We start from the raw sequence: 18,891 nt of genomic DNA, 5'->3' as shown, positions 1-18,891 counted from the left end.
CAGCAAGTTTTTCTAGTAATTATTAGGCCTTATGTTCATGCTGTTTTCACTTCCCTTTTCTATTTCAAAATACTTTTACAAGTCTAAACATAACACCAGACTGACATTCAAAGCTTGTACAGTATATCATTTATGTGTTGTTTTGAAATCACGCCCCCCCCCCCTTTCTGTCTTACAGTAGCTCTGTGGTGCAGCTGTCCACCATGCCTAACATTCTGCCTTGGCGGGCCAAACCCCAGCACACCACTGAAGTCCTTCCAGTTTATAGCCAGGAATTCTCTCTCTGTCTGGGGGAAAAGTCCCCAATAATATGACCTATATAGGAAGCCCCCAGCTTTCCTTTGCCCACTAACAACACATTAGCAGCAGTGTCACTTAGCATAGCCAGCCCAGGGTGGGGTTTCTAGGGCTGGCTGGACCCAGGATGTGAAACTGAGCAGCTCAGACGGATCTTTGGATCTGATTGGTGCCGGTTTTGTGCTGTTGTTCTTGGATGCTGAGCTTTCCTCTGGTCACAGAGAGGGATGGGGCATGGTGAGCCATAGACATATGGCTGAGGGAAATCTCGTAAGGACAAAGATCACAAGGGGTCAATCTAACCTCCTGGCCTCTGGTTGATTTATTATCCCATGGGGTGATGTCGCCCTGCTCAGACCAAACAGAGAATGGGTCAAAGGGCGTACTGTATATATTGCTGTTGTGAAAGGCTGAACAGAAAACTTTTCTGAGTTGGGGATAAGGGGGCGCAGAGGGCCCTGAAAACAGAGCTCCAATGTGGGTCCATTTTAGTTGAGCAACTTGACCACTGCTGCATTTCCCACAAGTAAACCATGGAAACCAATTCAATTCTTAAGAAATGAGAAGGCTTGATTTTGACATCTTAGAGGTGTCTCATGTCTCTTGTTACCTTCTTTCATACCAAACTGCCTACACACCATAATCATAAAAAGTATGTAAATAATTTTTTCATAAGCCAACAATAATTCTATAATACAAACTGAATATTATTCTTCCAATCAACTCCCTTTTAGTTTCTGTATGAGCTGTATGAGTTTCTTTTTGGTAGCAAATTACTACTTGCCTCTGGGATCACAGGTGTGTGTTTATTGGGTGTTTTATGATGGTTTTGAGCCAGACTAAGCCAATCAGAATAAACTGGTATATTTTCTGATTGAAGTCCAAAAATGGGAATGTCAAATATTCTATGGTAAAGAAGTGCGGGGGAGGGCAAGCAGTGGCAACAACTGTCCTCTAAACAACTGCTGGCCTCAGCTATTTAGGGACAACTCCTGACAGAGTGGCTGGCATCAGCTGCTGCTGACATTGTTTGTCACAATCTTGGTTGATGCAGTCCACACACACACACACACACACACACACACACACACACACACACACACACACACACACACACACACACACACACACACACACACCTGTTGACCCATATCTGCTTTCATATAGCACTGCTGGGCCTCTACATGCCTGGGCCTCTCTAGACAGGTGGCATCCGAGCGCTCCCATGGTGGGCAGGCACGGCCTCACAGCCTGATAACTACCACCCGCTCACCGGCCACAGCCTCTCAGCTGAGCCTGTTTCTTTACATGTGATTTTTTTTGTGGGGCGCAACAAGAATTATTGGTCTCCTTATAAAGGGCCAAATAAACCATTATTCATTCTGGCCCTCTCACATAGGCCTACATATATTTTCACTCTCACATTAATTTATTTTTTTATTCTTACACCTACACATTTTTATTCTCATATTTATATATTTTATCGCACATATTCATACATTTTCACTCTCATATTCATTAATAACACACACATTCATACATTTTGCTCTCATGCAGTCAATGCATTAGAAAAAAATATCTGAAGAAAATATGTACAATGTATGCATGTGTGAGAGAGACAGAAGGCAGGTAATTTATCGTGCTGTAATTGGCTGAGAGTTATTTTTTTTATTTATAAATCATGTATTCATAACCATACCTTTATTCAATGAGCAAATACATGCAATCTTGAACTGTGTTTTTATTGAAATGAACTGCATAAAATAACAAAAGGTTACACTTTACTTGAAGGTATCTACATAAGAGTAACATGACACTTTCATGAACGTGTCATAAACATTAAAAACAAGTCATAAACTTTTATGACATAACGCTTCTTTTAGTAAGTGTCATTCGGTTTTTGTCATGACAAGTTATGGTTAGGGTTAAGCCGGTGACACACCAACCCGACGGCCAGTGTTGGGATACTTTCAAAACGTATTCCGTTACAAAATACAGAATACATGCCCACAAATGTAATTTGTAACGTATTCCGTTACGTTACTCAATCTGAGTAACGTATTCTGAATACTTGGATTACTTCCACATTGAAATGCATTTTATAAGTGTAGGAATGCATTGGAGGTAGAGTAATTTGAACGCTAAAAGAAGGTTGGTTGCTGGCCAGCAGAGGTTGCACTGCACAGTTATATTTCGTTCTCCCTTCTCTTTCTTTAATGTAAAACGCTGTTTGAATTTCTAAGATAGAAACACATTCCTGCCCTGGCTCTGTTGTGCCGGTTCCGGCTCCATTGTGACTGATCACGCAAATAGCTAATTCTTTCGTTTTCATATTGGGGCTTCTGGGAAATGCATGGAGTTATGCATGGAGCATGGAAGGCATGGAGCCTTAATTTATTCAGAAAGTGAATGAACTTGTGAAACAGAGAAGTATCGTCATGTAATCCATTGATTTCAACAATGTAACTGTATTCTAAATACCAACTATTTAAATTGTAACTGTAACGGAATACAGTTACTCATAATTTGTATTCTGAATACGTAACGCCAGTACATGTATTCCGTTACTCCCCAACACTGCCGACGGCCGACCTTCGGCAGAAAAGGCAGTCGGACTGACTGCCTCCCCGAGTTGGCCAAAAAAAGTGCCTCGGAACACATCGAAGCGATGCCAACTGCCGATGGCAGCTGATTGGACAAGAGCATCACGCCGGTCTGGTTTCTCTGGAAATTCTTGTTCAGAATACGATCTCATATTTTTCTAAAATAGTTCATCGAAACATGTTTCTGAAAACATTTTAAGTGAGAAATAGGCCATGCAGTTGCTGAAAGTCTTCATTTCAGATTGACAAAGGTCAGTTTAAAAGATTTTTGTCAGATTTTGAGAAGCTTAGTCACGCTCATCCCGCTTGTCATTTCTGGGTTAGCACTCCACCAATCAGATAGGTCCGACTGCCCACCCTCTGACGCAACATGTCAGGTCGGCCAGATAATCTGTCCAATAGTAGATAATCGGGTTGGTGTGTCACTGCCTTAAGGGTTAGAGTTAGGGTTAGGGTTCATGTGTCATGACTGTGTCATGACAGTGTCATGTGTTCATCACAGTGTCATATCACTCTTATGTAGATACCTTCAAGTAAAGTGTTACCCTTTTTTCTTTATACTATATATACTATGACATTTTGATCACTTTTTTCGACATACTATACTATGTATTTTATCACTTTTTTCGACACACCATATTACTTTTTTTGTAATCACTTTTTCGACATGCTATACAATGACTTTTTTACCACCTTTTTCGACATACTATACAATTACTATTTATTACTTTTTTCAACATACTATACTTTGACTTTATTCTACATGCTATACTGAATTTTTTCGACATACTACAATTATGTTTTTATCACTTTTTCAACATACTATAACTTTTTATACTTTTTATCAACATACTATACTATGATTGTTTCGACACGCCTATGACTTTTTAACTTTATTTTCGAAATGCTGTACTATAACTTTTTTTGACGTACGTTACTATGACTTTTTTATGACAACAATTTTGTGTCAGGTCAGCTATCTTAGGGTGATATGAATGTGACTGGAAGATGGAAGGTTGAGTGTTCTTCTTATATGTTTCAGTAAGATTTGAGGTCCAATAGACAGTACTACGTGAAAGAGTGAAGTATGCCGGTTGTTTTGGAGAGATAAATGCACTTTTCATACAACATACTATATTATGACTCTTGTCCCACTTTTTTTCAACATACTATATAGTATGTTGAAAAAAAGTGGGACAAGACAATGACTTTTTTAATCACTTTTTTTGGACAAACTATAGTATGACTTTTGTTTACCACTTTTTTTTCGACATCCTATACTGTGACTTTTTTATCACTTTTTTTGACTTGCTATACTATGACGTTTGTCGACATACTACACTATGACTTTTTATCACTTTTGTCGACATACTATACTGTGACTTCTTTATAAATTTTTTCAACATACTATACTATGTATTTTATCCCTTTTTTTCGACATACTATACTATTACTTTTTCATCACTTTTTTTGACATACTATACAATTACTTTTTTCGACATAATATACTATGACAAATTTTCAACATACTATACTATGACTTTTTTTCTAACTTTTTTCGACATGCTATACTATGACTTTTTTTATCACATTTTTCAACATACTATACTATGACTTTTTTTTATCACTTTTTCGACATACTATACTATGACTTTTTCCGACATACTATACTGTGACTTTTTTAAATTTTTTTTCGAAATACTATACTATGTATTTTATCACTTTTTTCGACATACTATACTATGAAAAATTTTCAACATACTATACTATGACTCTTGTCCCAGTTTATTTCGACATACTATACAATTACTTTTTTAAGCACTTTTTTCGACATACTACTCTATGACTTTTTATCACTTTTTTACACTTTTCTTATACAATGACTTTTTTCGGGATACTATACTGTGACTTTTTATCACTTTTTTTCGACATACTGTACTATACTATTACTTTTTTATAACTTTTTTTTGACATACTATACTATGACTTTTTATCACTTTTTTCAATATACTATACTATGACTTTTTTTCAATGTGTTATTCTATCACTTTTTATCACTTTTTTTCGACATACTATGACTTTTTATCACTTTTTTCAACATACTATACTATGACTTAATCATCACTTTTTTTACATACTACCAACACCTCAGGAGGCAAGTCTTTTCTTTGTAGTAAAGTATGGGCCTGCAGCCTACAAGCCTACATAAGCTACAGTAGTTGAACACCACCTGCCCAGTTGCGAGTAGTTGACAGTTGAAGTACACAAGTGACTGGTAAGGACAGTTGAAGTACACAAGTGACTGGTAAGGACAATGGAGAGACTCAGTAGTTGGGGGAACCAAACTGTAGCTATAACATGAGTGAAGATATCTATTTGTGACAGCAAAAGGATTCCAAAGAAATTCATGTTGCTTTGATTCTTATCTTATAAAATACAAGCAATACTAAAAGGTCCTGTATTTATAAAATGGTATTTTAGCATTATGTCGGCTGACTATTTTCTTCATTGTATGTAAGATGTATAAGTACCACAATATAAGTTTTCTATGTTCTACTAGCCTATTTTCAGTAGCATAATGAAGTTCTGTTCTATTCTGAGCGTGGTTTAGGTGGCAGGATCAAAGACGGCATGGACGATCAACAATGCTCAGAGAGTCTAGCGTTTTTTGACCTAGCATGAGTTCCTCCTCCGCACAGACTCTGGGATTGCCAGATTTCACTGTCCAGCATCTGTGACAGTGTGCCCCTTATATTCTCCTTTTAACTGCTTCCTCAGATCCTCTTTTAGGTTGTGCTCCTGTGTACTTCTGAGATCAAACTATCTTTTGAAGTGGGAGTCTCTCTCTTCTCTCTAGTCTAGTCTTGAGATGAAAGAGGAACAGGGGGTAACAGAGCGGCCTCTGCAGACGGAGTTAGCCATGGGGTCTCTCTTTCTTCCCTCCCTTTCTTTCTCTCCCTGCCAAAATCCCCCAGCAGTGATAGAAACCAGAGGGGGACAAAAGGCAGCGTGGCACTGTGGCCCTTCGGCCCATGTAGTCTCTCTGGCTAATTGAAAATGGCTTTGCTCTCCTCTTTGCTCTCTTCCCCAGCTCACTTATGCGCCTACTGCCCGCCTCCTGCCTCTCCTCCTTCTCTCTCTTTCTCCCGGGCCTGTCCACCCCTCCCCCAGGGACGACCCTCCCTCCTATCCTCCTCTCTCTCTCTCTCTCTCTCTCTCTCTCTCTCTCTCTCTCTCTCTCTGCGCTGGACTGTGCTGATCTTGGGACATCCCCAGTATTTTTTGGCCTTTGAAGGCAAACATAATTGAGTGGTAATATGAGACGTATTCTCTTTTCCTCTGCATGCCTCGCTCAATGGGTTATGGAATATTGAAGTTCAAAAGAGGTGTGGTGAAAGTGTTATTTTTTCTTTCTCTTCCCCCTTTGTGGTGATTGCAGTGTGAAAGGAATTTAGTGAAATGAGGAGTTGAGGAGATTTTATTTGGATGGAAAATCCGGCCCATGGTTTAACTTGACCCAGTTCGGCTCGAGATTTGAACAAACGGCCCCTGAAAAACTATAAGACAGGTTTCACCCTCCAACGAAAGCAAATTATGGAATAGATGAGCTGGTAATCAAATTCCCCCAAAGCCAAGCGAGCAGGCCAAAGCATAATGAAATGGAGTTTTATTATTTACAGCAGAACTACAGTGCAGAGGGTGTGCGTGAATATAATTTACAATCATTTCCATCCATCTGTACAACAGGAGCCTTACTCTCTGTGTTTCTCATCACTCCAACAAGCACACAGTTCCAGGTTGATCTTTCCACATGATAATAAATAAAATATAATAAGGCAATGTTTCTATTTACAACTCTTATAAACTGTACAGGAGAATAGACAGGCGGATTTGTATCAAGGTCTGTCACAAAATTAGTGCCTTTAAAATACAACCATTTTATTTAATGTAAGATAAATAATAGCTTTTTTTCAACACGGCAACATTTTTTAAATATATACTAGTGCAGAGAGAAGGCCTCTCCTCTTTCCCCTTCCCTTGTTCACCCCTATTTTGTGTGTGCATCTGTCTCTTTAGGAATGTGCATGCTGTAATTATGGGAGGCCTTTCATACAGTAGCTTCATAGTTGAGTTATTTTCTATTTTCTACTTCCTACATGCCTTGGTATCCTGTCAGATAAAAACTATGAGTATGGGAACAAAGTGAGAGCATTGTCTTTTAATTTCAAACGTGTGCTCCCAGTGGTATCCTGATATTTCTAAACCTTTCACACAGAATTAGTGCGCCTGCTCCTCAAAGCTTACTGTTTAAATTCTGCACATTTTCCGTGCTTCTTTTCATTAGTCGCTCACAGTGAGTAATCTCCCCTTACCAGGAATTCAGCACTTAATTAGCTCTGCAGAGAAAAAATAATCAGAGCTTTAATGGGGCAAATTAATTTCAAATTGCACACAGCAGTGTGAGCCCCCTGAAGAGAGTAATGGAGGATATTAAGCAGGGTGGAGTGAGTAGTGGTGCTGCTAAAAGTGTTTGTGATTGATATACGCATGAAATCTCTCAGTGAAAATCTTGGCGCAAGCTCAGAGACCATGCCCTAACTCCGGACTGTATTTCTGTAACGCAGTACCAGGCCCTGTAACCACAGTTTGACTATTTTTATTAACTTCAATGTAGCGTGAATCAGCACCATGTTAGCCACCCACTCCATACACCTTTCTTAAATTCAATTTATTTTACTCCAACCTTCTGGTCCCTAACACAGGGCAAAATCAACAGATAATCTGCCCTTCCCTCCTTGTGTTATTCGATCACTACTAACAAACACCCGCCGCAGCCTAAGTACAGTTAGGCTAGATGGAAATGTGGCTATGGAAACAACCCTGTTGTGTACTGGGTGTGGATGGTGCCAGGATAATCAGAAGGATTTGAAAAATGCCTCTGCCATGGCTGGACTCTCAGTTTTTCTCTGCGTCTTTGGGGAACTTGAGTGCGTTGATTGCATTACGACTTCATTACTGGGTTAGTTAGCTTTGGAATAATATTTGGAGTAGAGGAATGCAGCTCAGTGACAGGCCACACATAAATTACCATTATCTGAGTGTGATTCTGAGCCTAATGTAGGGAAATAAATTCATGTAGCGTGTCGCTGCTTGAATGACTGTGGGCTCACAATGCTGGTGTAGAAGAGAAAGTTACATTTAGATAACAAAAAAAGACCCAAACATGGCCAACATTCATCAGAAGGAAGAGGCCCGTTACCTTCTTTCTACACCATCCCATGAATCCCACTCTCAGTGGCCTCATGGCCCAGAGCAACGCAGCGCCAAGTGGACAATTAGAAGTTGTTCTCTACTCAGTAGTCAAAAGTCAGTGAGAAAATATGGGATTGCAAATGGAAGAGAGGGAGGGGGTTTTGGAAGACAGAGTCCCCTTATTATTTGCAGGCTAGCCACTCATGTAGGGGGCTAGGCTGTTTGCGTGAATCCTGGTCCTTTAATTCTCCTGTGGTGCTGACACCATCATACCAGGTGTGACCATCGCTGCGGCATCAGAGCTCCTCGTCGATGCTGGCACCCATGCGTTTCTGGATGGTCACCCGGCGGATGGAGGGCTTGGACATCAGCTCTGGCTTGGGTGGAAACTGCTCCATCAGTATCCGCAGGACTGAGTCCATTTTCTGGTCCATCTGGTGGACCTGGATTTAACACGATGACAAAAGACAAACAGGTTAAGTCAGCTGAATGCCTCCAGGATAAACACTCTGAACATAAGTACAGCGTAGACCTGCATGATGAAACAAACAAAGGAGGTCAGCTAGTTTGTGCTTTTGTTTTGTATCCATCTGCCTCTTTAATATAGTTGCAATCTCAATGACAGAGCAATGCAGGGTATAATGACATGGTAGTCTGCCAGTCGCCGTCTACCTGCTAAAGCCACTCATTACAAAAGCTGTTGAGCCATATGATCCTTGAGTGGGCGGACAGACACTCTCACATACACACACACATGCCGCTGATGTTTACATGCTTTCCCAACTGTAAACACAGGTGTGTCACCCAACAGAGACATCTCTCTAGAGATGACAGGGCACAGCCAGCCTAACCGTGCTTAGGATACAGATGAGTGACTCCACCTGAGTGATAGAGGTAAACAGATAACAGACTGCCTGGTGACATTCAAATACAGTGAGGACATTGGCACATGTACACACCAAGACACGTCATGTACACACTCACAACCACAAAGGAAAAGTAGCGCACACACTTACTGCACACACTTCTGCAACTTCAAAGAGATGTTTTACATCTTCACAGCCTTGGCCTTGGTTTTAACTTTGTACTTATTTTTTTTCCCCCTGTGAAGTACTTACAGCACACACACACACGTATGCACGCGCGTGCGCACACACACACACACACACACACACACACACACACACACACACAAACCAATATCCACTGATGGCTCCGATGACTTCAAGAAACTAAGGAAAATTATAAAGATGGCGCTTCGTAAATCAAAGCCTAAACAGCAAAGCACATCAAAGAGCCATAACATCTCACGCACCAGGCCGAACAGACAGATTCAGACTCCTGTCTCTGCTAGACGCTGATAGCGAACAACTCCGGCCCAACTGCGGTATTTCTGGCAGGGTACAGTCAGATAGTTAACATCAATGGCATTTTCATAGGCTTAAGAGCATGGCCCCTCTTTCTCCCCATCTTTTAGTGTGTGTGCCTGATGGACCTGGACATTTTTATGGCAGAACTGGACATTAAGCAGCTATTATTGTTGTTGAAATATGAGCCATTATAACAAACATAAATCTGAAATATCAGAGTGTGTCACAGGAAAGAATCACATCACAGCAAGCCAATGATCATAATTTATAAATAACTGAGCATTGTCAAAATGTCTGACAAAACTAAAGATTCCAGACAAATAAATTAGTATAGCTTTTTTTGTGAGCAAAAATCTCTATTTCAAGTTTTTTGGAATTTTGTGCATCTACAGTTAAAGATAACACAGATTGTGAACATATGGTCATGTCGAAGGCCATGTGCAAGCACACTGGCTGCTTGAAAGACTTGACTACAATCATGTGAACTGCCATAACAAAACTATTTAGTAAAAAATGATAAAGCAAGAATTGCTTCATTTTAACACTTATTGCTGAGGTTTCCTGATATTTCACCATCCCCAGTGCCTTCTTCTGAGGTTTTACCATGACCTAAATAGTTGTGCTAAGTAGACGAAGCACGCGCTGGGCCCGGATAAAGCTTAGAGAATAATAGGCTATCATAAACATGTTGGGCAGTAATCTACAGACTTATCAACATTCTCGTTGAAGCTTAAAATGGATCAGGAATTCCTCCTGCTGTGTTTTCTGGAAGGAGTGGGCCAGGGGACCCACAAAGAGACAAGAAAAACATTATTAGACACTTTTTTACCTCTACTGATTGTGTTTATATGTGTGCTTTGTGGTGATGGATGTGTGTGAAAGATGCAAAGGTGAGAAGAGGAGATTGTGCAAGTGCATGGGTATGGATGTGTCACTGTTGGTTGTGAGCCTGTATGTTGCAGTACATTTCCTTGTATGTGTTTCCAAGTCTGGATGGAGGTAAAAGAGATGGTGAGAGTGGGCGAAGTTAGAGAAAGACATTTCAAGTTCGTAGTTAGTGTTTATTTTTGCTGACGCAATTTATTGGTTATTTCCTAAGGCTGCAGTTTTTACTGCCTGTCTCTTATGCAAAATACTCTTTTATGAGCCCTACAGTCAGTGTTGGTGACAGTGTACTTGTGGCCACTGTTCCTCATTGCTAATATACTTTCTTACTGGGTTTGACATACTATACTGTATGTTGTCATGATTTGTGAGACTGAAGCAATTCTTGCAGCTACTATCTGGCCGTTTGTACCTCTATGAGCTAAAATGACAGTGGCATTAGAGCTGCTAAATGCTTCTATTTTGTATTTAATTAAGTATGGTCCACTTGTGTAGCTTTTAGAATTTTGTAATGTACATGCTGTTCTCTTAATTGGCATTTACTGAATAAGTATTGTATTGGGAAAGGTTTTTGTTGTCCTGTTCATCCTGCGTAGTGTGTAAAAGCTGGAGTTGGGTGTCACCACTGCTGTGTCACATGAACACATGTGATCCGGTGACAGGTGATGCTCCAGCTGTCCCCGACCCTCCCTCTGACCACAGACAACATGGGACAGTCACAAGCAGGGCTGACACAGTCACAAGCAACGGACACCAAGTGTCTTTTAAATATAGTTCCTTCATATTAAGTTTTTCACTTTAGTCAATTCAAAATGTACACAGTATTTTTAAATAAAAAGTCAGTATGTGTGTGACATCCCTTTCTTTTCTCGAAATTCTGAAACATTAAATGTCAGCTATACCCAAACCAAGTGAGTATATTGTCTTTATCACCTGACAAAAGGAATATTGAAGATGTCATACAGCATACAAATATTGTATGTAAAATAAATAGGCATACAACTTATTTTGTTCAAAACTCTTCCTTGGACTCGCCCTCAAAAAATGAAAAATACATTATATATTGTTTAATCTATAAATTGTTCTTAGTGAAAAATGCCCCTTACATTTTCTGAAAGATGTAGGCGACATCTTTAAATCACTTGTTTTTTTCCAAACAACGATCCATAACCCAAAGATATTAAATTTATAATGTTATAAAAGATAGAAAATCCTCAAATTTGGGAGGCTGACATCAATCTAAAAGCATTACAATATAAAATGGGTGAGATGGGCTGTGGGAACAAAAGGGGATATTGAATACCGCTTTATTCACCCAGACAGCTTTACCAGGCAAGATAGGTACATTATCTAAAGTATATTTGGTCTTTGACCTGTATTCATGTACTTTCAGTCATTGCAGCGACCGGTGGAGACATGAAGTATAGAGACAACGATGGGGAGGACACAGAGCTCCTGTTCACACAGTAACACCCTTCCTGACCTCCTTCCTGCCCTACAAGTAGACAAGCAAACATGCATACAGTGTGTACACACACTTGTTTGTGCTAGTCACCTAGCAAATAACAAATAAACAAGGAACAAAAATGATGGACCACATCCTTGTCAGGACATGTAGTGTGGCCAGAGGGCTGTAGGGGAGAGTGTACTAATGGAAAACAAATAAAAAGCTGAAGTGAGTTAACAATTGGGTGACACCACTGGGTAAAAAGCATCATTAGCCAAACTGTCACAAGTCTAACAGACAGTTTGTCCTGCAAAGTAACAACTTAATGTATTGTGTCAACAGCTGGTATAGGTAATATATGGTGCTTGAAATAGAACATGGCTTTTCCAATATTAGTTACATGCACCCAAACCAAATTCACTTTCAATTTTCATCATTCAATTTTCATTTTTCATTCATTCGTAGACACTAAAGCTGCAGCACAAAGGCCATTAAAAGCATCAAGTGTGAAAACAAGAACAGACAACAGCACAAGTCTGTGGAAGCGTTTTTTCACAACAGAAAACAGCTCTCTTGTATGAAGCTTTCAGGCTAGCTGATGCCATGGAAGAAAATAGGCCTATGTCTCACCTGTTGAATGTGAATGTGAATGTAATACGCTTCCGTACAAGTCAGACATATATTATATCATACATCCAGATTTGACATGGGGTTGCTTTCTAGACATTAGTGGAGACTCACTACAAATGCTGCCAAGCATTGTTTAAACGCACACAACGTTTTTTCTTATGCTGCTAAAGATGCAAACATTTCCAGAGATGCATCCCATGTGTCAGGCTAGATTTTTGGTTATAAAAGGATGCACAAAACAACTGGGACATAGTGGCTTTGGTTTGAATATTTACTCTACAGTAAGCAACATATAGCTGTAATATCAGGTGTATATATGTAAGGTGTTTCAAAGGAATATACACTGTCATACAGGTTGAAAATCTAGATTTTCTTCTGACCGTAGTAGAAATTTAAGAGGAAAATCAGAGTTCAAGAGGTCAAATCCTCTCACCCTGTCTGTCTGAAAAGAAGAGGCGTCGGCTTAACTATAAATGTCATTAATTCACACACAGTTATCCCGAGCTGGCCTGTGCCACTAGAGCGATTCACACTGCCATCTGTTGGAGATTTATTTAAGTCTGGAGAAAAGCTTAGGGTTGCTATCGCTGCATTCTCTAATTCATGCAATAGTCTGCCATTGCATAATTACGGACAAATGGAGACATGTCATGCAAGAGGGATATGAGATACTGGATGAGGTAGACTGAGGGAGTTGTGCGGTAGCTTTGACATGTAATGAATGGTGATTAGGTGTTGTGAAGTGGTGTGGCTTATTCAGCAGGGAGAACTACAATGAATAGTGTAGTACTGGCTGAATTAACAAACAGATAGCCTTCTTTTGAACAGTCAATACACAGACACCGAGCACGTAGGCAAATAAAACACATTGGCTCATAGAGACACAGCTACCTTCCCTTCTTGCTCTCTCATTGACAATCACATTGAGGAGGACTAAGGGATGAAAAGGAGGGAAAACAGAAAATACAAGAACAGGAGACAGAGGTGCAGGGCTGCCAAAAGGAAAGACTACCAGCTCCAGGAATGTCTTGGCATCTGTGTCCGACCAGGCTGTGCTATTCAACAAAACAAGATTCCTGTCATTGAAATACTCTCAATCGCACGACACAATGGAGACATGGCTGGGACAGAAAGAGCGATAAGACGAGGGGAAAACAATTGCACAGGTCACCGTCCTAGCATGCTGTAGTTAATGTGTAATGTGTTTACCCACCACTGTGGGCCACCTCAAAAGGCCTGGTGCTTCAACCTGTGTAACACCAGACAATTTTACAGCGTCATTCTTTCTTTGTTATGGCTGAGTCTACTTACATGGCACTAGCATGAGTCACATAATATTCATTCCAATTGGAAAGGAAAGTGTTTAATATCCCACTGGGGCCTTTTGGATGACAACGCAAAGTTTTAAAATGCTGTTATAGTAAAAACTGAAAACTGTGTCCTTCACTTTTTTATTGAAGTCCATTTGCATTGTTTTAAACTATCTTCTCTTATCTGAGGAAGACACTTAACCCCTAGTCGCTCCAGAGGCGTGCGACCTCTGACATATATAGCAATTGTATGTTGCTTTGGATAAAAGCGTCAGCTGAATGACATGTAACGTAATCTTCAGTCAGCAGAATAGAGCAATAATTTTTACGTCTGATGTGCAGACAACAAATAAACAAGTAAATAAATAAAGTTTTGTCTTACCAAAATATTTTGTGTCTATCCTTATGGCCCAGCAAACCTGATCAATTTGTTTCCTCCCTAATAAAACATTTGCCCTCCATAATAAAAAAACAGTTTTGGGGACATTTGGGAACCTGCATTGTTGACATTCATGTTTAGTGGTTAACTGTCTTCTTCTTCAATGCCTTTTGGCACATTACCACATTTCGAGACACTAACTGTAAATCAATGGCATAGCGCAGAACTATTGGCAGAAATATCGTAGGATGCATGTGGTTGCATGAGATACAAACCAAATGGGTACCTGCTTTTAAAAGGATTGCTCCACAGCACCACTAGTGGTAAAAACAATCAAAAGGGGATCCTGTAGGAAGACATTTTGTATGTCCATTTTATTTCTAAAGCTAAACTGCTCTGATGCTATAATGGCATTTTAAATATGAAAAATTAAATATCTTAGTCAAAACTAAGAGCATATATTCAAAGGCTAATACATAGTGTATATGTAGCTATAACAAAAAATCCAATCAATAAAACCATCACAGAGTTTTCAAAATTCTGAAATCTCTTGCTAAAAGATATCCCACTTTGTTAAATCTTTACATTGTCCTTCCACGCATTACTGTATGTCCCACCCTAATATTGTCAATCAACATTATATTAAAGCTACACTATATATCAATATTTTGTATATAAACAAATGGGTCAACTGTAATATGGAAGGGGTAAACCCACAAAGAATCCTCATCTGACTCTGCGGCCCTTCTCAGCTCTACAGAGTTTTAGCATCTTTCAACTAACAACTCATTTTATTTCATGTAAGGCTTCAACCTTTATTGTTTCACTCTCACCACTTTTATTAACCATTTTCCAGCCAAAGCAGGCATCTGTTTCCAGCGACAAAGCACTGATAGACCCATCTTACACCACCCGCCCGTCACCAAACTGGAACCAGGCCATAGCACAAAGGACCAACCAAAGGTTAACCTCAAAGTTTTTAGGGTGATTATATGTCAATGTTGTGTTTTAAAGCTTGTTCCGCTGCCCCCAAGTTACTAACAAACTCTATTAATACTGCTCTAAATACGTAATGGCATTTCATTCAAACTCAGATGTTGGATGCTCTCATTTCCTGTTTGTCAGCTGCTTTCTCAAACAGCCTACAGGTTAAAGGTACTGCTGTGTTATATCAACTGGCATCAGCAAGCAGCAGAGAAATTTAATCAAAATGTGGTGTTACAAATAAGGCATGTATGTGTAAATATCCAGCAAAACAAAGAGACTAGAGTGGGTGTTTACAGTTATTTTCCCACCCCTGTTCACGTAACAGTATAATAGCAACAACAAAGGGTCAGTTCAGGTGAATTCACGCACACACACACACACACACACACACACACACACACACACACACACACACACACACACGCACAATCCAGCATCCATGCAGAAAAAAAGCAACAGAGGGTGTACACACTGGCCTCGCTGGTGGGCCAATGACAAGCTAGTATTACACAGAAGTCATCATTATCATCACTGTGACAGAGCTGCATGAATGGAGATGAGGGGTGAGGGGAGGGAGGGGGAGGAAGGGAGAGGCCAAATAGAGAGAGTAAAGGAAGAGGGAAATTTAAAAAAAGCCAGAACAAAAGGAAAATACATTTTAAATTTGCAAGCAAGAAAGAAAAGACACTAGTGGCTTTTGTATCCAGGAGAGGAAGTTAAAGCACACGCACACGCACACACACACACACACACACACACACACACACACACACACACACACACACACACACACACACACACCACATTAAACCAGGAAAGCTAGCCTGCCACTCATGTGCTGATGTCAAAATAATAAATCAAGGTTTTTAAAAACACTCCACTGAGTGACAGCAGGCAACGAGCTATAACTCAAGAGTGTCATCAAAACAAATAACTTCAGCACAGCTGTCCCCAGGTTTATTTTCAGGTTTGCTTTTAGTTTGTGTACACTTTTTCTCAGCCTCTAAAAGTCAGCGAGGTAGGAATTTGTTGGGGATGAGCATCATTTCAGGCAGTCTCCTTCACTGACACATCCATACAGATCATCCTAACGGGCCACAGCCAATTGGATGAATCCTTCACTCCACTCGTCTTTGTTTCCGTCTTTTAAATTGAGAAAACATGGCAGATGTTCTGGAAACACCCCTAAAATTGTCACCAGTTTTTAAATATATGTAAGGAAAAGGAAAGGCAATGCTGTTGCACTATTCAATGATGCTTGTTCTTATGATTTTAATTATGACGTCAGTGAGTCTCTTCATTACCTGCTGAGGTCAGTTGACGCTCAGTGTATATTTCACAAATAAGATTTTTTTTCGATCGTTAACAAGCATCGATCAATACTGAAGCCACTTTCACAGAACTCTTTATACAGTGTGCTTTACAGTTAATCTCACCTCCAAAACTCACTCAAACCACCGAAACACTTCATACGTCATTCATATGTCTCAAAATAAGCTTGTTCGACCAAAGCACTGGCAACAACGCTCTCTCAGAAAGCATACATCGTCACTCATAATGTTGTGGCAAAATGTGATAAAATCTGTTTTAATTGAGTTATGGGAAATATACAATGTACAACAAATATGATACTAGATAAGAAATTATATGTATTTTGCTTGGAATAAGGAAAGACCTTCTTCCTCCTCGGATCACCCTCAGTTGCCACTGTGCAGCTGCAACAGCCGCGAATGGCTTGCCGCTATACAGCCGCAACAGCTATCAATGGGCATCAAGCCAACGCCTTAAGCGTAGGCATTCAAAATGCAAGATCAGCTAAATGACTTAATCTAGTGGAAAATCCCCCAAAAAGGTGATCTTCAGCCACAAAAGTAGCCAATTGAAGTTTTACACGCATGCTCTGAAGGTGATCATTGGAGCGCTCCTAAGGAGGCAGGTCTCTCTTTTGGATGATCTAAGGCGAAGCTAGACAAAGGAATCTTTAGCAAGCTTTGTCCGGACCTTGCTCGGGCTTTCCTGTGTGTTGATTTACTTTCGTGCACATTAAAGCTCTTTTTCTCATCTGATTCCCTTGACTTCTGAGTAGATCTTTTTACGACTTTTTGAACCTTGTTGTACTTTGAACAGAACGAGAAGGGCAATCGAGCAGTTGCAGCAAGCGGTGAAGTCTGCACCGTTAATCTGGCCTTGAGATCCGCGGACATTTAAAATGTACTTCTACAATAACACACTAACCTTAAAAACACTAACAACAGGGAGCATTACATAAATGATTAACTTTAATCTTTAAAGTTTGATTTTTCACATAAATCAGTATTTCATAAAAATATATAAACATACATAATACAAATATAAAAATACATAAAAAATAACATTAAAATAAAAATAACATCTTTTCACTTTGACTGTTCTAAAATATACGTAACAAGAATTAATCAGAAAGTTGCTTCACTCATCTCATTTGCTGCAATATCCTTTACTTTTTCTATACATGTGCATACAGTAATTTACTTGTGTGAACAAAAACAATGTTGAAACCAAAAAACATTCCTGAAATTCCACGGCTGCAATAATAATTACAAAAAAACATCAACATGTATAGTATAATCACTCATAATGTACAGTACTGTGAGGGTTCTGGTCCACAGGTTCTCATCAACATCACATCTTTTGGCTTCCCTTTTAGCTATAATCATATAGAAAATACCTACTGTAACTTTAACTGTCATATTGTCATATAAAACACAACCCTTATGATTATTTCGAGAAGAGGTGTGGAGTTTGCTTCAGAGACTTTTAGCTGGGGAAAAACACATACATATGCACACTGTCTTGCTCTGTCCCTCTTCTCAAAGCCTTAAAAGAAGCACAAGCTGGTCAAAGTGCTCTAAAATGTTAGCTTGTAAAATCAAAAAGAAAAAGAAAACAGATATACAACGTAAAAGAGAAACACAAACAGAAGAGGTGTATGATTGTTTTATGACAAACATGTGCCAGCGGTTAAGAGAGGCCAGAGGAGTTGGATGGATGGAAGGATGAAAGATGGAGGACAGAAAGGAGAGGAGGACAGTCAGACAAACTTCAAAAGGCTCTGGTGGCCTTTATTACTGTAACAGTTTGTTTTTGCTGCCTCGTGAGTGTGCTGACTCATGTTCTGAGCTCTTTCATATTTGAGTTGAGGGGGGGAGGGGGTTGTGTTTAGTTTTAGGGCCTGAACCATGATTATGAAATGTGATAGCATCTTATTATTAATGTGTTTGTGTCACTGCGTGCGCCCTTCATTAAAGAGGGTAATGTGGGTAATGTGTTTTGGGTTATGTGTGTTTGTATGTGAAATTAATTTGAAGTGGTGTTGTTAGGAATTATTAGTTGTAAGTGTGTGTGTGTGTATGTGTGTGTGTGTGTGTGTGTGTGTGTGTGTGTGTGTGTGTGTGTGTGTGTGTGTGTGTGTGTGTGTGTGTGGTTTTGTGTGTTTGAGTTTAAGCTTCCTGCTGTGGCCCTGATGTAAAATTCCTTGACTTTTCCAAGACTTTCCACAACTAAATAGGAGCACTACCACGACCTTACAATGTTCTTCCTCTCTGGTTTCTATAAACAGCCTGGTTTCCATACAGATGGAGAAGAGCAGTTGAAAACCACCAGTTAATGCAATGAATGTGTGAAAATGTCAGTTTGGTATATTCATGTGACCCATTTGTAAAACTTCCCCCAGAGAATTTACTAATATCCT

The 18,891-nt window shown here is 39.7% G+C and overlaps 1 protein-coding gene across 1 annotated transcript in view; it reads right to left on the bottom strand.

The window, feature by feature from the left end:
• Positions 1-6,607: 6,607 nt before the first annotated feature.
• The window catches only part of kcnq1.2 (potassium voltage-gated channel, KQT-like subfamily, member 1.2), a 176,661-nt gene continuing 164,377 nt past the window's right edge, over positions 6,608-18,891 (bottom strand). The window contains 1 exon segment of the mRNA XM_078256113.1: positions 6,608-8,596. Within this exon segment, the coding sequence (XP_078112239.1) occupies positions 8,450-8,596 (147 nt within the window). The 3' untranslated portion in view covers positions 6,608-8,449.

This window comes from Sander vitreus, chromosome 8 (assembly GCF_031162955.1).
Source record: "Sander vitreus isolate 19-12246 chromosome 8, sanVit1, whole genome shotgun sequence".
Classification (NCBI taxonomy): domain Eukaryota; kingdom Metazoa; phylum Chordata; class Actinopteri; order Perciformes; family Percidae; genus Sander; species Sander vitreus.
This window is presented reverse-complemented; position numbering and strand designations above follow the sequence as displayed.